This window comes from Microtus ochrogaster, chromosome 19 (assembly GCF_000317375.1).
Source record: "Microtus ochrogaster isolate Prairie Vole_2 chromosome 19, MicOch1.0, whole genome shotgun sequence".
In the NCBI taxonomy this organism is placed as follows: domain Eukaryota; kingdom Metazoa; phylum Chordata; class Mammalia; order Rodentia; family Cricetidae; genus Microtus; species Microtus ochrogaster.
The window spans coordinates 4,860,322-4,882,513 of record NC_022021.1 but is presented as its reverse complement, the minus strand read 5'-3'; the positions used below and the strand labels follow the sequence as shown (position 1 = coordinate 4,882,513).

Below are 22,192 nucleotides of genomic sequence, written 5' to 3'. Positions count from 1 at the left end.
CTATGAAGAGCAGACTGGTTTCAAACTCACAGAGATCTGCCTGCCTCTGCCTCCCAAGTACAGGGATTAAAGGCGTGTGACACTAAACTCAGCTTAATGTGATGCATCTTAAAAGATATTAATATAATTTTTAATCTCAGACTGTCATGAAGCTCAAGTTATGTATGGCAATGCAAAGACCCTTGGACACCATGGTCTTAGACATTCATTTTGGATGCACATCTATTGTTGAATATTATATTAAGATGTGTTACATTTATTTATGCTGTAGAACATGTGCTTTAATGATGCAAAGATGTGTTGCATTTTTTATGTTGCATTTGTTTAACTCTGTGAAGCTGTGATTCTTTGCCTGTCTAAAACACCTGATTGGTCTAATAAAAAGCTGAACATCCAATAGCGAGGCAGGAGAAAGGACAAGTGGGGCTGCCAGGCAGAGAGAATAAATAGGAGAAATCTGGGGGGAGAGAAGAAGCAAGAGAATAAGGACAGGAGGCCAGGGGCCAGGGGCCACCCAGCCACCCACAGAGTAAGAATGAAAGATTTACAGAAGTAAGAGAAAGGTAAAAGCCCAGAGGCAAAAAGTAGATGGGTTAATTTAAGAAAGCTGGCCAGAAACAAGCCAAGCTAAGGCCTGGCATTTCTAGAATTTGGGAGCTGGGTGGAGGGCCCCTCAAAGAGTAAAAAGATTAAAACAAACATCTACATTTTGGCATTCCAGTGTGGGGCTAGAGTAAAAGAAAATCCAACAACAGACATCTCTCTTCTAAGTTAGCAAGCAGATAATAAGGATTTGTTATCTATAAGCTGAATGACAAAGCTTATGGTTCTTACCCAGAGGCTCTGAAGGTGCAGAATTCTATTCCTGCTATAGAAAAAAATAAAAGCGTCTTCCACTCTCTCCCACTGGCGTTCCTTGCGGGTTTCAGATATGGATGAACTCAGTTGGCTACACTAAGGGACTTGTGTACCAGTGTAATTGTGTAAAATTTGTGAAAAATCACTGTGATGTGGGAGTGTCATATATCAATCTGTTGATTTCATTGGTTAAGTAATAAACAAACTGCTTGGGCTCATAGCTTAGAACATAGGTGGGTGGAGTAAACAGAACAGAATGCTGGGAGGAAGAGGAAGTGAGCTCAGACTCCACAGCTCTGCTGTCTGGAGCAGAGACGCCATGCTCCCGGCTCCTGGGTGGATGCGGGGATAGCTCTGCTCTCTGAGGCATATGCGATGAAGCTCCGACCCAGGATGGACATAGGCTAGAAGCTCCCGGTAAGCGCACCTTGGGGTGCAACACAGATGATTAGAAATGGGCTAAATTAATATGTGAGAATTAGCCTAGAAGAGGCTAGATAGAAATGGGCCAAGCAGTGCTTAAAAGAATACAGTGTCCGTGTAATTATTTCGGGTATAAAGCTAGCCGTACAGGCGGCTGGGTGGCGGGACACAGCCCTGCCACTCCTATTACTCCATCACTGTGTAACAGTGAATATTGGCGTGGAGATGAAGAACACCAACATTTATTGCATGCATGTGTTATTGTACATGTAAAGACATGTACCTGCTGCTCCGTTGCTGGGGTCTCTAAGATTTCAATCAGTGTGCTCCCTGGCTGGTTCCGGATCACGTCGATGATCAGCTTTTTGGTCCTTAAAAATGAGAAAAATGAGACAGATCTTCAGGCATCAGTCTTAGTGCACAAAAATCTGCTTCGCCTATGTGAATACATAATGCACTTTCAATGAAGACGCCCTAAAGTAAGCGTTCTTGCCTAAAGCTCCTAAAAGCCTGCAAAGGCACAACAAGCAAAGTCTGGGCTTTATATGTTAAATGCTGTAAGAGTAGTTTCTCAGAAACATACACAAGTATGACACCAGATTCCTTATGGAAATAGGGTTTATTTTCAATTAAGGCAGATTACCATTTGAAGTGTGGCAGAGACAAGAGCTGCGGCTGTAAGGATATAGGAAGACCCCCTCCCCCCCTCCCCCCCGAGCCCAGCCCAGCCTTGACTTCTGAGCCTGTGAACACAGAACTAAATTGCTGCTTTTTCTGTATCGAGAAAGACATAAGACAGCAAGAAGGCCAATAGAGGCAGAAGAGCCCTGTGGAACTGGAAGCTCTGGGCTTCTGGGGAGCCTAGCAAAGAGCCTGGGAGATCACGTACACAAGAGACGAGCAGATAGGGCCTTGTCTGTGTGCGCACAGAGCTGAGGACAGGAGAGCACAGCGAGGGGTGGAAAGCCCCCTGCAAGTGCTGAACCTACTTTCTGCCATAGGTGCTCTTTAGCAACTGACTGCCCTTTTAATTAGGGATCAGGTTATGTAATTACACCGAGGGGGAGGTAGGGGCGCCTCTCTATAGAACGTGTGTGAGGCCCTAAATTCGACCCCCATACTATCGACACCACACGGCACCACCACCACCAAAACCATAAAAGGCAAGCGTTCCCATTCGATCACCGGTACAGAGGGCAGGAAGTCTGTTATTTGAAAGGGGGTCTTTCGAAAGACAGAAGCATCAACAGATGTTGCCTTGAACTACACATGGGTCAGAGCTGCAACTTCACTGTTATTGCAGCCCTGCTCCCCTACTGAATTTCAGCTCTGTCAGAGAATGAATGTCGTCCTTAGCCACAGCAGGAAATGGTCTCTTAACACAAAACTGGAAATGAAAAGAAGTCACACTGTGAAGCATAAGGACGACTGCTCCCGAATGAGGCCATGTTAACCTCGTGTGAGACATTAGAAATGGGGTAAGGAAGTCATTTGCAAACATGTTTTTTTCTCATGTCCCATTTATCTCAAGTCTGCACAAGACAGAGAACGTGCATAAGACAGGCAGCTTCCTTTTCTTCCTTCTGCCTGGTCTCTGGAGAGCGATATCCTCCAGCCCCATGACCCTTGGCTGCTGGAGATTTTCAGGCTGTCTGAGAACGCACAGCTAAAGACTCCAGGGAATTAAAGGGTACACAGCTAATTATAGCCCCGTGGGAGGTGGTACTGTTCCTGAGGTGGCCAAGGCTCAGAAAGCCGTGTGTCCCTTCCCCCACACACACCAGCTTCTTCCAATCGCCATTAGGAACGAATTAGACAGGAAGAAGATTATGCTTCCCGAGAGAGATTTAGTATATAGCCCAGGCTGGCTCCAAACGTGAGGTCCCAAGTGTCTGGAGTGCAGGCATGTCCCGTCATGCTCGGCCTTTAGGCAGAAATACCGAGTTGAAAATAAAAGCTTTAGATGACTTAAACAATGGCAAAAGGGAGTGACTCTTATTTGAAATAACATTCTAAAAACTATATTCAGCCAATTACCAAATAAGTGACATCATTCATACCCGCCCCCATCAACAGAAAATTGTTTATTTCTCATGAGTTGTTGAAGGACAAATTGCCCAATAACCCATTTTTTCCCCCTTGAAATTCTAGATGATGTCATGGCTGTGGAATTCATTGCTAAAATTCTCCTACCTTCACAGTCAACTCAGCACCTGCTTCCAGGACAGGGATCTCAAGTATCCCTCCCTAATAAATGCCCAAGAGCTAAGGGCACTCTGGGCAGGCAGTTCGAAGGCCACCGAGACCCAACCCCTAAAGTCTCAGCTCCCCCACCCCTCAGTTCCTGTTCCTCAGGAGCTGAATGGACCAGTACAAATTACATAATCCTTTGCTTTTCATTTTAAAAATGGAAACAATTCCACAGAAAGACATAATGTAAAAGCTCTTTGTGCTGGGCTCTACCAGACGGCGAGCAAGCTATGCTGCTGGAGTTGACAGCCGCTGGCCATCAAGTCCCAAGGAGCGCCTGCGACCTGGCTGGACCAGGTGGGATGGATGTGAGTTCGGACTCACAATGCACTCTGGCTTAAGAGATTTAGCAGAGGTCAAGAGTGCACGATGCCTCCTAAACAGTCTTTTCCGTTCACTGCTTCCAGGAACGACAATGTTTCTGGTACACTGAGTTAAATGGGACACGTTACCAGATGATGTCAGCTCCCAACAGAAACACTCATCTGTGAATGTGGCAACAGCCCTGCCAGTCACCCTGCTCTGACCACCGCATATGCCATTTGTGTACTGCCATGGTACACCACATTTTATAAAGAGGAGGGGTCTTTGTGTCATTTTAAAAATTAGACGATAAGCCTCTCACTGGAAAAGTGAAAGACAAGCGGTAACTTTGCTGATTCTTTTTAGAATGTGGCTTTTAGAAAATCTAAGGTTCCATGTGTGGATCATATTAAAAACAACTTTTTTTTCTTTTGAGAAAGTACAATAGTCAAACATTCCATTCTTCAACCGGAAGCTGGTAGTCTGAAGACCTAGTTAGTCATGGGGCCTCAGCACACAGAGGGCTCTGGACGACGGCCCGCTGTCTGGAACACAAATGCAGCAACAAGGAACTGCTAGGCTTACTGGGTGGACAAAGTTCACACTCCGGTCTAGCATTGAGAGGACAAGGTGAGCTGCCATTCTGCATCTTCCACTGTCTCCTCATCCTGTGGGAATGACCTGCTCTGTGTCCTACTTTCCTGACTCCTGGTTTATGCTATGGATGAAGCCTAAGCACACTAAGCACATTCTCTACCACTGAGCCACAGCCAAGCCACCCTCCCCTCTTTTTCTAGCACCTTTCCAGGAAAAGCCCCCAAGGTCTCCAAGCCTTTGCAGAGTAGCAACCACAGAGAGCTCACATGTTGGTTCACAGTCATTGCCAAGGACCTTCTAGATGCTCCCTCGCCACCGAGTGTAAGCAATACCTTTTAGCTGTGTCGAGCTGATACCCAATAGGGTATCAGCCTCTACAGTGTTCAACCATTGGTCAGACAGGCTCACCCGAACATGAAGAGGCCTAACTCTGGGAAAGAATTGCTGAAGAATAAGGAAATGCACTCAGCAGAAGTCCGCTGTAAACAAGAATCAGCGCACTTGTAAACTGCCGAGGCTCCTTGGCTTGGCCATTCCGCCCATGGCTCTGTTTTCTGCTTTATAGAGTGTCCAAGGCTGACAAGACATCAGTGCCCAGAAATGCGTGGTGGTGTTTAAAGATGCAGCAATAGCAGTACATATTCTTAGCAGCAGACCTCAAACACTGTCAGCCTGCACTATGGGACGGTATGCAAGCCGGGAACTAGGCTGGAGACTTAAGACCAGACAGGCAGAGACACGGGGACATAGGTCATCCTTGATACAAGAATGCCAAGAATGCCCCTTTATTGTGTTCAGGGGCATCTTATATAGTGCTCTGGCCACGCCCCAGCTCTCAGGATCTTTCAGCTGCAGCCACCAGAACCCACTTCCCCTGTCTCATGCTCAGAGCAGCTGCAAACAAGTTGTTTACAGGAAACTCAGGGTCTGGGGTCCACAGCCCCCAACGAAACATCACCTCCACCATCGAGCACTCCTAGATGGTAAGAGGGAACAGGTCCAGTAGGATACATGGCTATTTAAGCGGAATCATGCGGAAGGAGAAAAATTCTTGAGAGATGACAGTGTGAGCCCCCAGAGCAGCTAACTGTGACTGAAAACCACAAATACTGGCTCATGTTAAACACACAGTTCTGTGAAAAATCAAGCTGAACAAAGCCATCAGGTCACATTTTTCAAGATGACTCATAAGTTATGAGAGAGATTTACAGCTGTATAGTTTTTATAATTTATAGGCTGTTGAATGCACGATCTCATAGTATGGTCCCAGCCTCCCTGCCATTTTCTGTGATGATGCCAATGGAACACCTTGCTGAGTCTATGACTAATAAGTGACACTTCGAAGCAGTATCCGTTGTCATCTAAGGTTCTTCCAAAACAGGCTTTCTAGTTTAACACACCGTGATTGGTAGGACTGGGGGAATGATGGCAGCCCAAGCAGAAAGGCCAGGGAATTCATGTCTCTTCCTATGGTAGTGTGTACATCTGTGTACCTCACACCCATCTGTCACTCCCCTTTGGCTCAGAGAGAAGTGATGGTGTCATTGCCCTGCAGCAATTTTCATTCTCTTTCTTCTAGGGCTACAAAGGCCTTGTGCCCTTAGGGATTGTAAAACTGTGATTAAGAGCACAGGCTCTGGAGGACTTAAACTTATCTGAGATTTAAATCTCTATTCCAGTAACTGGCGAGCTGCCCAGGGAAAAGTTTACATCTGCTTATGTCTGCTTTGCCCTTACCGTTCTCATGTTAAATTCTGATGGTAGCCTTCAACCTCATGAGGTTCCTAAGAGTACTGTAGTATATAAACACATACCCACACAAGCATGCGTGCATGCACACATGCACGCATGTTCTGTTCTCCCTCTCTCCCTCTCTCCATCCTTCTCTTCTCTGGTTTTCTTTCTTATTAATGTCCTTTTCTATCTTAGTTACTTGATCATGTGGTGTGTACAAGGGTTAGCCTTCATGTAGTCTGTGCAACACACGCAGGCCTGGTGCCTTTGGAGTTTTGAAGAGGGCATCACATCACCTGGCACTAGAGTTTTACAGATGGTTGTGAGCTGCCATGTGGGTGCTATGAATCAAACCCAATTCCTCTGCCAGAGCAACAAGGCTCTTAACCGCTGAGCCATCTCTTCAGCCCCAATATCCTTTCCTCTACAAAATTCTATATACATATAAGAGGCAAAACTTTTGCAAATCACAGATCTATTAATATGACTATATAAGGAACACTTTCAACCCAGGAATAACAGTAAATTCATTTAAAACTAGGTAAAGGATTTTTGTTTTTGGTACTGGGAACCTGGGGCCCACATGGATGCTAGGATGGACAGTCTGCAAAGGTGGTGGATGCTCCATAAGCACGTGGAAAGGGGCTCAGCATCATGAATGAGTGTGGAATTACAAATCAAAGCCACAGTGAGATACTCCACACCCTCCGAGATGACTAACGACAAGAGAAGAAAAGGGGTGTTGAGAAGGTGGAGAAAAGTTGGGACCCTTGTAGTTTGTCGGGGGGAATGTGAAATGGTGCTGCCACGGAGGGAAACAGTCTGGTGGGCCACCAAAACCCACACAGAGCAATTTCATGCCCAGGTATATAACCAAAAGAAGTGAAAAGAGGTGTTTAAACAAAAACTTGTACCTGGATGCATATATAAGAGCACTTAGTTACAACATCTATAAGGTGCAAACAACCCAAATCCTTATTAACAGATAAGCCAGTTAACAAATGTAATTCCACATGGGAAGTACTGTCCAGTCATGAAAAGGAATAAAATACTGATCCAAGCCCTAACAGGGCACCTTAAAGCATTACTTGGGTAAAGGAAATCAGGTGCAGAAGACCACATGTTATATGATCCCATTTGTACAAAATGTCTACAACAGGTAAGTTCATAGAAACAGACAGTACTAGGTAAAGTCTAGAGAGCAAGGGCAAAGGGCCTGACTTGAGCAAGATAAAAATATTCAGGTACTCAATAGTGTCGATAGTTGTATTAGATTGTGGATATCCTAAACTGTCACTGAACTGTGCACTTTTAAATGGTTGGAGTAATCGATTATATGCTGCAGGTATCTCAAAACCACTGGCCAGTTCCCCACAACATGGCCACGAAAGGAGAGCTTGTGAGCTGGCAGCATGCACTGGGAAGCTGAAGTTTGCAGCAGAGGACCAGGGTGGGCAAGGTAGGAGCACTTCCCAGACCAAGACTCATCCCTTCCCAAACATGCCTGACTTTTATGGTTTTTGTTTGTAAAATGTGAATTCCAAGAATGTGCTGAACTGTGGTGATTCCTGCCTCCAGTAGGTGAACACGCATCCACTGTTCAGATGATTTCATGCTTTAGCTGACCCGAACTGTGATTCCTATCCATCAGTGTGGACGTTAGAGTAGGCAGCACCAAGAGGGCGGCTTTCAAACAACAGACAGAACCAATTACCAGGAGATTTCTTCCTATTACTTCTAAGGACAAAGCTTACGAGCTCGTGGGAGGCTTGATCTAATTTCATTTGCATGGCCAAGCCACACCATTTGCATGCATTTCCAGTTATCTGGATACTTGGCCACGGTACAGAGGAAGTCAGGGTGCATATTTCTTCTCCCCACCCTGTCCGGGGCTTACAGAAAGTTCAGCACGACTTGATCATCAATTGTACAAGGCTGCAACTGGCTTTGCCTTGCAGCTGAGCCTACGCCCTGGGGCTGCACTGTGCTCTCTACTGCCAGCCTAAAGACATCAAGCTCCAGAAGGCAGAAGTGGTGCTGGCTCTTTACTGCTGGGCCCAGCCTCAAGCCAACCCATGGGGTTCTCAAGTAAATGGTACCTTCCATGATCTGACAATAAAATAAACCCACAGCATCAAGCCAACACAGATCCCAACACAGACTATGTAGGAAGCTTTGGTTTACGGGAATGGTTGAATATCCAAGGAAAATCAAGAAAGGGGTACTTTCTGAAGCACATTAGTGCTGGGACTTCTGTCTCAAATCCAGACATTGTCACTTGGGATACAGAACTCAAAATATGAGTGGGTAAAGTCATATTAATGCATGCTTGTTCCTGTGTGCCCCCTGTCTACCCTTTAGTCCCTGTCTCATCCTACCACCATTCTATGTGCTAATATGCATTCTTTGGTTTAGCTAAGGTCCTGAGTACTGTGTTGTTTGGAGAGCATGTGCTTCTGACGTATGCCGCTTTCATTCATGGTGTTTGATGGAGAATCTCTTTCCTGCTCTACCTGGAAGAGACTTATGGGGCACAAGCATGAGTAATACAGTACTTATTGTTTTAAATGGGAATGTTTCCTTGAAGTCTTTGAGGGCAAGAAGACAGACCCTATTGCTGGAGGACCCACCTATGACATGAAAATATCAAACATGAGTCATACAACACAGGGAGACCAAGCTGGTGTGGACCTAGAAGCTCCGTTACTCCTGGATTTCACAGTGTTAAGGTGTCAACACACTAATCCCGCAATGAGCGTCAATGTTATTCTGCCATGAACCCTGTGAGTTCTGCTAACGTCTGGCCTGGTGAGACATGCTCAGTGGTGAAATGATAAAATGAATATTGTGGGAGTCACCAACTACGTTAGGAGATTTAAGGTCCACTCCCCAAGATGGAGCCAATATTTGGCAACATTATTGGGCCAAGAACCTATGGCTAGATAGGTCCTAGGCCCTAGGCAAGACCCCACTACAATTATTCTGCCAAATGGACATAGTATTAAACCAACCTATAGTCTAGTGACCCATCATTATACCCATAGATTAAAGCATATTTCAATCTCTATCAGAGTTGCTTTTGTTGGAGTAGGCGATGCTCAACACAGAGATCCACAGCTGACCAAGTTCAGGGAATAAGAGACTTCAGCATGTTCAGCACTAAGCGAAAACATATACATGGCACCCCCACCTCCACAGGTTCAGTGATCATTGCGGACGAGGAGGCAGTGTGAGGGCCAGATGCAGGGAATGGAGTCTTCTGAACAGGGCAGTGCATATGAATGCACAGTGCCGGCCAGAGCTTGCACGAGACCTGTGTAAGCCCAAGCCGGACAAAATGCCACGCCTAGCTGGGAGCTGTCAGCAACTGTTAGCTGCTGGGAGAGGGAGGGTCAGCTTTCTCTAAAAATGTAGCCCGAGAAGTCTATTGTGCTCCAGGGGAAGACCACACATTCCAGATTATTTGGGGAGCACAAATTGCCTTGATGGGAGGGAGGGAGAAAAAGGACACAAAATTGGGTGGGAAGAATGGAGTGAGGGAGGATGAATATACTCAAATCATGTATAAAATTCCCAAACAATTAAAATATTATACATAATATATAGTTTATATATACATATTTTATATATAGTAGTGGCGTGTACCACATGGCAGCCACTGTTGCTTGACAAAATTCCAGCATTTCAACTTTGCAGACCCCAATTCTCCAGAAGCCTTTTACTTTCATTTTTAATGATTCTCACTATGTGTTATGGGAGTTCCCATATGTCTCTTCCTTTGGGAAACTTTGTGTGGGCTGTGGTGAGGGATGAGAATGTACACAACAACATCCTCTTTAAACAAAATAATTCTTTGGCACAAAATCCCTGCCACCTTGGAACCATGTGGCGTGATAACTCCGCCTGCTCCCACACAAATTCACACCAAGCTGCTAGAAAATGCAGATAAGTAACACATGCTTGATAAATCAGGTAGATTTACTAATCATGATTTATAAATTCCTAAGGTTGACTCAGGTTCACAGTAACATTTATGCTCAGTTGAAACCTCCAGCTAGCCTCTTCAGGATCCAGAACCAGTCCTGTCTCTCCAAAGCCCACCCACTCAGAGAATCTCTGAACAAAGGGAAGACCCCCAAAAGTTCTGCCTTCTTAGTGGCTACCTCAGCTTCTCCCCTGAAGTGGCCAGCTGCCCAAGGCCCTGCCTCAGCGGTTCAGCTTTGACCATACCTGCACACAAACCCAGCTTGTGGTGAACATGTCATCACTCCTCACCTACAGGCTATATAAGCTTCCTGCTTTAGTTTGGGCGTGTGACTTCTCTGGCCTCCATCTCTGGGACTGGAGAACTTGTCTGGGAGTTGCTTTGCTCAAATAAACCTGTTCTTTTACTTTTTCAGTTTGGCTCGATCTGGCTTATTGAATCGGCAGAGAAACCTATTATTGGGGTACAGAAAACTGTTAATTTGTCTAGCTTTGTCTTTGCTTGCTTTAAGCTTTAGCATAAACTAATCCATACAAAAAAAGACCCTGCAATATTCTATAATGGAGTGTTTGGTCCCCTGAGAAAGTCCTTCTTCCAAGGTCAGGCATTTAGACAAAAGTCCCCATTCCCTCCAGGGCTTGAAGAAAGTTCCTGCTCACTAAAAAGGGAGACATTCTTATCTCTGGCAAGAGAATTTGTGGCCCTTCCACTAACATATGATTGGTGCCTATTAATTTGTTAAGGCTAACACATCCTCAATTCCCGATCTCAAGCTACACCCAGCTCACATGCCCCCTTTCTCCCGTTTAATCCTCTGTGCATTTATAGAGTATAAAAGCCATAGCTTTTTTCTCAATCAATGGGCAGCGATCTCGATTTACCCACAGACCCAGTCAGTCTCCTCCAACCTTTTGCTGCCTACACATCTCCTTTTGGGACCTGAATCCTGCTGGAGCTGGACTCAGGCGAAGCAGGGTATAAAACAGTCAATGCTGCTGACCATATCCAGGACTAATCTAATAAGAAAAGGCAATAGATCCAGCAGTGGTATATCGTGTGTGTTCCTTTCTACATCGTCGCTTTATACTAAAAATAAAACTGGATTAGCAGTGTCCTCTTGCCAATTTTTCAACCACCTGGAACCATGTGCTCATCTAAACCACTTCATTCCTTCAAGGGATCTAATTATGACATGTAAAACTAAAAACCAAGGCCAGCTTTGCACCTATTATAATAATTAGTTCCCTCCTAAATGATGAAGGTTCGTTATCCTCTGGTTTGATGGATGTACACGATGCATTAATATCTACCTACTTCTAAAGGAAAGGCCTGCTGAGATTTAACCCCACTGGAGACTGCACAGTTTGGGTCCTGCTGCTGGAACCATCAACTGTTAGCTCTTAGCATCAGACTTACTTTATCATGAGGCTTCTGCCATCCACAGCTTCGCCATCTTTGATGTCATACTTGCTTGTCAGGGAAAGGGAAATCTCAGTCTTTGAGAGCTGATTTAGTGTGTTTTCCTTGTTAGGGTCATTGGGGTCAACTGCTCCTTCCCCTGTCAGGAAGCAAAAGAAAAGAAAACAAAACAAAATGTTATTTTTCCAGTTCTCTCCTGTGGTGACTACCACACACTGTAAGATAAGGGTTCCTAGGATACAGGATAGGCTCAGGAATTAGATGGGAAATTTATGGGCTACAAAAAGCCTGCATATTCTAGGACATCTGCAGTGGACTTTATTGTTTTTTTTTTTTTTTTTTTTTTTTTTTTGGTTTTTCGAGACAGGGTTTCTCTGTGGTTTTGGAGCCTGTCCTGGAACTAGCTCTTGTAGACCAGGCTGGTCTCAAACTCACAGAGATCCGCCTGCCTCTGCCTCCCGAGTGCTGGGATTAAAGGCGTGCGCCACCACCGCCCGGCTCTGCAGTGGATTTTAAAGCGTTTGATCAAATCGTTAATGTGGGGCATAAATATTCACAAAAGAACAAATTAAAAAAAAAGAATGGTGAATAAAAACATTTTAGGTTTCAGCAAGGACTCTGTCATATTCAGAGGGTTCACGTCTTATCTTTAATTTCTCTGTGAAACAGATTGATAAGTCCTTTTCATTGTCTCTAGGACTTACCTTCAGCAGTAACATTGTTTTGTAACCCAAGATGCAAGCAATAACAGAATTTTGGGGAGGATGGGTTGTGGGGGCTGAGTCTATGGCCTTGCACATGGCAAGCAGGTGCTTTCCCAGGGAGCAGCAGTCTGGCCCTGAGTTAGAGAGTTCTTACTGTATGAGCAGAGACAGAGGAGAAAAGGGATTTTTCCTTCACCACGGTGTATCACCTGCAGATGGTTTCTTGGTTACAGCTGGAGCCCTTGTCTCCCCACTGCCCCCCACCCCAGAGTGGGGACCCCATTAAGCTTGAACCCTTGCAGGCCCTGTGTGTACAGCCATAGCCTCTGTGAGATCATATCTGTATTAGTCCTGTTGTGCTTGGGAAACCCTGTTTCCTTGGAGTTAACCAACCCTTCTGGCTCAAACAATCTTTCTGCTTCTTCTTTGCATAGCTCTGAGCCTCAAGGGGGAGGGGAGTGATGGAGACATCCCATTTAGAACGGAGTCCTCCAGAGTCCCCCACTTTCTGCATGCTGTCCAGTTGGGGGTTTCTGTGTTTGTTAGTTCCCATCTACTGCAGGGAAATGAGTCGCACTGGGTATATTAACCACACATGAGGGTACAAGAGCGGCTGGCCAACACAAAATGAACTCATAGTATGATTTTGGACTTTCTGTCTTGTATTGCTTTGTTTGAGCATTTTTTTTTTTTTTTGGTCTTATTGGTCTCTTGCTTCTTTATGTTGATTTCTATTGTGTGTCTGTTGGGGAGGGCTTATGTGTTTCTTTTTCTTTTTTAAAAGCGAGACAAAAAGTTGGGTGGGTAAAGAGGTAGTTGGGTGGGTAGAATCAAAGTGGAAGGGAAAATGTGATTAAAATACACTGGTGGGTATTATTCTTTAAGTGAACCAGCAAGGACTAGACGAAGTTCTCACCCAGGAAGGACTCCACTGTGGGCACTTCCCCCAGCGACTCTAACAGCTCATTCAGCAGGTCACCCTTTTCAGTCGCGATGGCATCCTGATGTTCCAGCAGCAGCTATATACAGACAGCAACAGACACACAGAGGCAGAAGTCAGACCCCGTGGCAACTAGACTCACAGACTCCAGCTTTAGTTTCTCAATATTTTCATCTGATACTGCTTAGTAATTTTTTCAAAAAAGGTTTTAGGCGTCATGGCTGGGTAGGACTGTTGGTTGGATGAGCCAGAGGTCAGGGAGTTTGCTGTGAGATTCTGTCTCCTTGTGATGCCAGAAGCTACACCCATGAAGTCTCGCCAACTTGACTTCCCAAACATGAGCCAAACAAGGACGACACCATTAAACATGCCAAAGTGGATGGGAAATGCCCATGAGACCTGAACCCTAAACAAAAAACTATAAGCAACTAAGAAATGCTGAGAGCAGAAGAAATAGTCTTCTCCAGGGAAGAACACAACAATTGGTTATCCAATACCCAAGACCAGCCCTGAAATCATAGATACATGTAACATTATACAGACTGAGTAGGTTACACTAGGGATATAAATGTATGACATATATGCATTTAGTAACAGAGAAAAAAAAAAGACCATGAATTTGAAAGAGAGTGAGGAGGGATATTTTGGGGGAGGTTGGAAGGAAGGGAGAAAAAAATGTTGTAATTATGTAAAATGATTTCTTAAATTGTGTGTATTTGTGTGGGTTTGTTCATGTGAGTATAGTGTCTGCAGAACTATTTGACCTCTGGGAGCTGGCACTGCAGGCAGCTGTGAACTGCTGGGTGTGGCATGCTAGAACAGCCAGAAAGAGCAGCGTATGTTCTTAAGGCCCTCTCTATGTTCAGAGCCATCTCTCTAGCTCTGCCTAGATAGTAACCATAATTCTGACAATTATTAAAGTTGTAGACATAGACACAGCTTTAACTTTTGTCTCATGGGGAAATACCAATGGCACATTAAGAAACTGTAGCAAGGGCTGGCGTGAAGCCCTAGGGTTGATCCTAAGCACTGTATTAACTGGGCGTGGTGACTCAGGCCTGTAATCCCAGTGCTGCGGATGAGGCAGGAGGATCAGAAAGGATCAGAAAGTCAAGGTCATCAGAAGGTTTGAGGACAGCCTAGGCAACACAGAACCATATAAGAAAGAAAGAAAAAAAATAAACCCCTATAGTGGGAAAGGGGCACACCAAATTTTTTTCAGTGCAGTCTTGCCTTTTATGCCTAACCATTGTGTTTCCCACAGACATTACAGCAAATGGGCAAAAGATTTATAAAGTGTGGCAGAAGTTTCTTACCAACCACTGGCAGCAGCTGGAAAAGTATGTGCACATCTATCTTCAGAGATACATCATGCAGTATTACAGTGCTGTCCTGTGTGTGTGTGTGCGTGTGTGTGTGTGTGTGTATGTGCATATGTGCACATATGTGTGCAGAGGCCAGAGGATACTGGATGTCACTCTTTAGACATACTTACTTTGTTCTGTTTTGGAGGCAGGGTCTATCACAGGCCCGGAATTCACCAAGCAGCTAAGCTGGCTAACAGTGAGCCCCTGGTGTCTCCCAATCTTCTCCTATCCAGCAATGGAACTACAAGGCGGTGCTATCATGTCTAGAATTTTTTAAAATTATCTGTTATTTTATGTGTATGGGTGCTTTTCCTGAATGTATGCACATGCATCACATGCATGCCTGGTACCCAAGGAATTCAGAAGAGAGCATTGCAGCAATCTGGAACCGGAGTTACAGACAGCTGGAAGCCACCACGTGGGTGCCAGGATCTAGGCTCCTGTCCTCTGTAAGAGCATCAAGTGTGCTTAACCTCTGAGCCACTTCTTCAGCCATCCACACTCTGCTTTAAAACCTAAACCAAAACATGAATTCTGAGGACTGACCTCAGGTACACCCCTGAACTATCTCTCAGCAAACCCTCCCCCATCCCTTTTTAGTTGGTCAGGAAACATTAAGAATCTGTCAAGGCAAGGACTGTAGAAATACTGATACCATAAAGCCTCAAACTGAGTGACGAGGGCTGGCTGTCCTTCCTGTCTCACAGGAAATGCTGTGGCTCTTGAGGACTCTCAGCAGGAGGGTGGGAGGGTGAAACCAGCAAGGACAATAGGAACATCTGTTTCTCTTTGTATTTCTAACTAAGTTGAAACAGTGTTTCTAGGCTACTGGCACCTTGGGGACAGGCGATAGTCACTTGTCTTTAGCTTGTGAAAAGATGAATCATAACCATAAGACAGTCCTTTTTATAACTGAGATAGAATTCACATAATATCAAACCCACTCATTTTAAATACAACCGTGCCTCTTTAGCCTGTTTTGCCATTGCCACTGTTAAGAATTTTCTTCCATTTGGTTAATCTGTAAGATTAATGAAGGGTTGTTAACTTGTTTAGTTTTTGAGACAGTTGCTTCTCTAGGTAGCCTTGGTTGGCCTGGAGCTCACTGTATAGACCAGGCTGGCTTTGAACTCACGGTGGGTGATCCATGTGCACCAATGCACCCATCCTGAAGGGTTATTTAATGTTGAGTTTTCTCAACAGCTTCCAGGCACTTGTAAATTGTGTAGGCATCTCCTCCTCCTCTACTTCTTCCTCCTCCTCTTCTTTTTAAAAACAGTATTTTGCTTTGTAGCACTGGCTAGCTGCTAGCTTCGTAGTGCTGGTACTTTGAGTTCTTAAACTCTCGGCAACTGTCTGGCCTCAGCTTTGTGAGGCGTATATTTTTGCCATACCAGGAGCTACCTGGATTTTGAGTAGGAGAGTAGCCTCACATGCAGAGCTTCAAGGCAAGGATGAATGCATACCACCTATGTTCATTGAATTTAGTTTCTTAAGAGAGAGTCTCATGGGGTGCAGGTTGGCTTTGAACTCAGGAATGTCTGATCCCCCTGTTTCCGCTTTCCCAAGCACTGAGGTTTCGTACACGTATTGCCACATTCCATTAATTCAACACTGGAGCTCCGAGTGTTCTTGGCAAGTACTACCAAGGGAGTTGGGTCCAGCTCCATCGTATCTATTTTCTTCTAAAGTCTGTTTATGACAAGGCAGACTAGTTTCTCATGATAGACAGACATTACTTAATTTTCAAGCAAAACAATATGCGTTGCTCTTTTAAAAGTAAGTGGACTCCAAGAAAGACAGGGACAGAGACGATATAAAGACAGAAGGGCAGAATCTTGAAGTGGTGTGTGTATGTGTGTGTGTAGGAGTTAGAGAAGAAAATCCACAGGGAGGTGGATTTATGTTCTCATTCTCTTCGGAGACAGGCTCATTTGGCTGTTATCTCTGGAAAGGAGGATTTATTATAGGTAGCCAGTGTCTACCCTTCATACTGTCAATTAGAGAATGTAAATCATCTTCTTCTTCCGAAAGAATCTGTCTTAAGCTGATGCTGAAGTTCTGTCTCTCAGAGGGCCAGGACCAAGCAAACAGCTGTGGGTTTGGCAGGCCAGGCAGTTGATGGGTTGTGTCTGCCTCAGCCGCCTCCACACACAGACAGGACGACTCTGCCGTGACGCCTTGCCCCGTTACATCTGCTCCCAATCCAGCACAAAGGAACTTCGAGTCAGTCACCAGCCCCGTTCCCAGGACTTCGTTCTGTTTTTAATTCTTATTAGCACAGGAAAGGACTATTTTTCTTTAAAGCCCAGCAATCTTAACAAGTACAGTGACATTTTCTGTCTGCCACCCCTGAGAAAGAACCTCACTCTCAAGAGAATGTTCCTTCTGTATTTGAATCTTCCTCCCCAGAATCATGTGACCAAGGTGATCATATTTGAGATGAATAAACTGTCCTAAAAGAGTCAAGTGGGTCAGCATGTTTTCTTGTTCATTAGAAAGTTATGGGGGGGGGCTGGAGAGATGGCTCAGTAGTTAAGAGCACTGACTGCTCTTCTAGAGGACCTGGGTCCAATTCCCAGCACCCACATGGCAGCTCACAATTGTCTGTAACTCCAGTTTCAGGGGATCTGACAACCATGGCAAAACACCAATGTGTGTAAAATGGAAATATTAATTTTTTTAAAAAAAGCTATTTTCGGGAAGAAATTCATGGCTGGATAATTTTGCTATTGATCTAGAGGATAGCTACAGAAAGGAGGTTGACCAACTCATTTAATTGGTACATATGGAGAAGTTGTGGCAAATGTCAGTTCCCTGTTCCAACCTTGCAAGACAAAAATCAAAGCTGGGTCCTTCTTTCCTGCAAACCCACGGCCCAGCTGCAGAAGTACTTGAAGAAGGCTGGACTCCCAAACAGCGGGTCTGCCCCACGTCTTGGTGGGTTGAGACGTTGGGGTGTGGCTTTGGAAAGCAGCTATTTGAGATGCAGCCCCCCAGTGATGGGTACAATCCAAAACTGGATTTATTCTTTACTGAAGTATCTGGATCTCTAGAATTTTAGTGTGGATCTGAACCCCTTGAGATACAGATTTGGAACTGGGTGGTCTGGGATATGGTTCTAAACCATCCCTAGGACCTTATTTTGACTAGCAAAGTTTAAAATTGTTTGAGAAAAAGTTACCTAATTCAATTTCAAGATTCTAAACACTAATCACAGGCCAAGCATGGTGGCTCATGTCTGTGATCTTTCCACTGGGAGCTACATTGTAACTTCTAGGTCTAAGCCTGGGGTACAGAATAAAGTACCATCTTAATCATCCCTCTGCCGCAATACCCAAGTAAATAAATAATATTCCATGTGAATTAGGTGAGGTTGTGGTATAGCATAGTACATGCCTTTGTGCATGCAACAGGCAGAGGCAGGAGGATCTTGAATTTGAGTCCAGTTAGAACTACCTAGTGATACTCTTGCTTTGAAAAAACAAAACAAAAATGCCACAAAACAAAACTTAATTCCAATTGCATTTAAGGCAAAATAGTTCCAACTATCTATACAAGCTCCAGTGTCTGGCTTCTGCTTACAATAAATGATGGTAAAACCACCCTGGGCTTCCTAACTCCTTCCTGGTATCACTGTGGAGAGCTGATGGCTGATTGTGATGTTTGCATGAGAATGAGACACAGGCACCATGACACAGCACAGACTTGAAATTCTAAGAAACCTGGTTTTAGAACAGTGACAGCCCATCCTGCAGGAGGAGGTTCCTTATCTCCTGCAGAGCCTGGTTTCCACCCCCTCTCTCCCTCTCCCTCCCTCTGAGGAGCACATCACTTCCTGACCTTTTGGCTAAGATTAAGTGATGTATATCCAGGCATCAGAGAGGTCTCCATTTCCCAGAAAATGGGGGCAAAGCTGAAAGCACTCTTGAAAGAGGCAGAAACAGGTGGGTCTGGGCAGCACAGCACTGGTCGGTAAGCAATCCCAGTGCATGTGTGGTCCAGAGTTTAAACTGCACCTGTGTCACCTTGCATTGCAAAGGCGAACTTTCTTACTTGGGAAGGGCTTTACTAATGTCCAAGAGTCAGACAGCAATTAAGGCAGGGGCTTATTGGGGTTAAAAATAGACACATGAGCACAAGCTATTGCAAGACCAGCTTCTTCCAATGAATGGATGCCTGATCCATGACTGGGGGCCAAGACCCCTTCTTGACCCACTTACTAAATGCGTGTTGATGATTTCTTCGATCGAAATATAAATGACTGGTTTGCTGACGGTCACCAAGTCTGTGTATTTGTCCATATTAAACTTCTCTTCTGGTTCATGGACATCACAAGCTTCTTGGAAATATTTCCTAAGAATAGGGAAAAAGAGGTGTTAAGATAGAGTCAAATTTGTAAGTGGAATAGCGTCACTACAATAAGTTTTGAAATGATGGCTAGAGCACTCCCCTCCATCCCAACCTTGAGGCACTTGCTATAGCTTCTTCCATGGTCTCTCCTCTCTCTCTCTGTTTTGTTTTTCGAGACAAGGTTTCTCTGTAGTTTTGGAGCCTGTCCTGGAACTAGCTCTTGTAGACCAGGCTGGCCTCGAACTCACAGAGATCTGTCTGCCTCTGCCTCTGCCTCCCAAGAGCTGGGATTAAAGGCGTGTGCCACCACTGCCCGGCTTCAGGGTGAACCTTCATGGTGGTGCTCGTCCATGTCTCTGGATGCTGAACCTCAAACTGGTCCACAAATAGGATGAGAGATAAGTGTGGGCCTTGGACCCTAGGATGCAGTTTGATCAAATTATGGGCAGGATTTCTAAGACAGACAGACAGACAGACAGACAGACACACACACACACACACACACACACACACACACACACCCCAATAATATAATTTTTCAAACTAAGAGAAAAATCAAACAACCAGTTGAGTTGGTAGGTGTTTGTCCAGCACGCAGGAGGCTCTCACTGCCATCCCCGTTACTGCATAAGCCTGGCCTGGTGGCAAGCTAGCACTCAGCTAGTGGACTTTAATAATGGCCTCTGAAATGTCAATGAAAATGTAAAATGAAGAATTCGCTGGTGTTGGGGAGATGGCCTAATGGGTGAAGCATGACCACCAGAGTTTGTATTTCAAGGACTCTTACAAAAAAAGCTAGGTGTGGTGGCTTGTGCTTGAATCTGAACTGCTGGGGAGAAAGGCAGAGATAGGCAGATTCTGGGATCTCAGTGGCCAGCCAGCCTAGCTAAACAGGTGAGCTCCAGGGTCAGTGAGGGGCCGTATCTCAAAATGGAAATAGAAGATGACAGAGAAGGAAGCCCAAAGTCAACCTCTTTCTTCCACGTGCATGTGCACACACATGCACAGGACCTACCCACCCCCATGCTAACAGACATTGTGTATGCTGAAGACTGATCCTAGGACTTTATACATGCTAAGCACATGATGTATTGGTGTGGGAGGTCCTTCTGTATATGTGCTGCTTTTATTGGTTAATGAATAAAGCTGTTTTGGCCAGTGACTTAGCAGAACAGAGGTAGGTGGGAAAACTAAACTGAATGCTGGGAGAAAGAAGGTAGAGCCATGTAGCCCTGCTGGAGACAGATGCTGGACACTGGACAGAACTTAACCTGGTAAGCCATAGCCATGTGGTGATACACAGATGAATAGAAATGAATTAATTTAAGATATAAGAGCTAGCTAGCAATATGATTGAGTGATTGGCCAAGCAGTGACTTAAATAATAATAGTTTCTGTGTGATTACTTCAAGTCTGAGTGGCCTCTGCCAATACTGTACCACTGAGCTATAACCCCAGTCCCAAGTCACATAATTCCCTACCTGAAAATTTAGTTTTATAGAGAAAAAACAATCCAGCAAATTGGTTACCTTAAATGATGCAAGCTCCTGGGTCTACAATACCCTAACCTCCCTCTGAAGGTTCTGATACCAGGTGGACAAAAATCTTTTTTCCTAGATCTAAGCAATGGTGGCTGACCAATGGAAAGACCATTTCAGTTAAAACACAAATCCCCCCAGAAAAGGCCCTAGGACTCAGACCCCAAGAAGTCTCTTATTTTAAACTAGAGCTAATGAAGACAGAGGGATGAAAAATATCTATGATTATACTTTAGAAGCCCTTGGTAGATTTTAACCAAGAGACCTTTGCCTGTGTTATGTGGGATTCCCCTCTGTATGCTGTGAATATGTTTTATTACCATTGGTTAATAAAGAAGCTGTTTCAGCCAATGGCTTAGCAGAGCAAAGCCAGGTGGGAAATCTGAACAAAGATATATATAGAGAGTAGGCAGAGTCAAGGAGACGCCATGTAGCTGCCTAAGGAGATGGTCACCAAAACCTTATTGGTAGGCCACCGTCTTGTGGCAATACATAGACTAATAGAAATGAGTTAGTGTAAGACGTAAGAGTTAGTTAATAAGAAGCCTGAGCTAATAGGTTGAACAATGTTGTACTTAATAAAGTTTCTGTGTAATCATTCAGGTCTAAGCAGTTATAAATGAACGAGAAGTCTTCTACACCTGTGTGTGCGTGTATGTATATACATATGGTGTGTAAGATATATGTGTATGTGTGTTTTATTCTATATAGTTTCAAGTGTTTTTATGCCTGAAATAATCTCTGACATGCTTTCTATGGCACCAGAGTCTGAATTCTCCCTTCCAAGCCCTGGGCTAGGAGAAGCAGCCATGTTTCGGGGTGTCATGCTCCCCAGAGACAGTAGATCTTCCTGTGAGGTCTTGTTCATGGGGTGCGGATGAATGAAGAAAATAAATACCAGAATGAATATGAGTGAAATAGAAAATAGTGTACTTAGGAGGGTACTCCTTGAAAACAGGAGATTGGCAGGGATAACAAAAAAAAAAAAAAAAAAAAAAAGGAGCCAGGTATGCCAGCACTCAGGTAGCAGAGGCAGGCAGATCTAGGAGTTTAAGGCCTGTCTGGTTTACATAGTGAGTTTCAGGCTGGCTGAGGCTATGTAGGGTGACCCTGTCTCAAACAAACAAATGAAGGAAAAGGAAGGTCTACGAACACTTAAGAGTTTATGAGGAACATATTATTGCTTCTCGTTACTGAATAAAAGAATTAAAATTGGCAGCTGAGGAAATCAAAACTTCCCACAGTGAGAGGACCTGAGGTAACTTTCTCACAAATGGTACAGATGCCACAAAGAACTGTCAATCAGGAGGTTGACAGCTGTGGACCTGGAGGAAATGAAGAGTGGGAAGTCCCTTTCCAAGTGAGGATAACAGAGGCCCCACTGACGTCACACAAACTCTGTAATCTACACAGACAAGAGAGCAAACACAAGCCAAGATGGAAGCATCTGCTCCGAGCCCTGAGATGCATGTGTGACTGCCAGCTGCTCACTCCTCTGTCCTTGCAGGATGATTAGTGACAGACTTAGGAGAAAGAAATGGAGACAATAGAATTAACTCTTGTGTACACAATTATAAGAGGCCCACGGACAGTGCAGAGCGTATTTACACAGGATCATCTATAAATACGAAGACTGGGGTTTCCCCTACCTTTCCTAAAGGAAACACACCATTTCCTACCATTGTTGCAGATAAGGCAAAATTTTCCCAACTGGAAAACAA

The 22,192-nt window shown here is 44.6% G+C and overlaps 1 protein-coding gene across 2 annotated transcripts in view; it reads right to left on the bottom strand.

The window, feature by feature from the left end:
• Nucleotides 1–22,192, bottom strand: part of Iqgap2 (IQ motif containing GTPase activating protein 2) — a 287,742-nt gene that overhangs the window by 9,509 nt on the left and 256,041 nt on the right. For both annotated transcript variants that reach the window (XM_005356461.3, XM_013349678.2), the window contains 4 exons: nucleotides 18,804–18,936; nucleotides 13,190–13,292; nucleotides 11,567–11,708; nucleotides 1,565–1,652 (listed from right to left, as the gene is read on the bottom strand). In XM_005356461.3, the coding sequence (XP_005356518.1) occupies nucleotides 1,565–1,652; nucleotides 11,567–11,708; nucleotides 13,190–13,292; nucleotides 18,804–18,936 (466 nt within the window). The remainder of the gene's footprint in view (nucleotides 1–1,564; nucleotides 1,653–11,566; nucleotides 11,709–13,189; nucleotides 13,293–18,803; nucleotides 18,937–22,192) is intronic.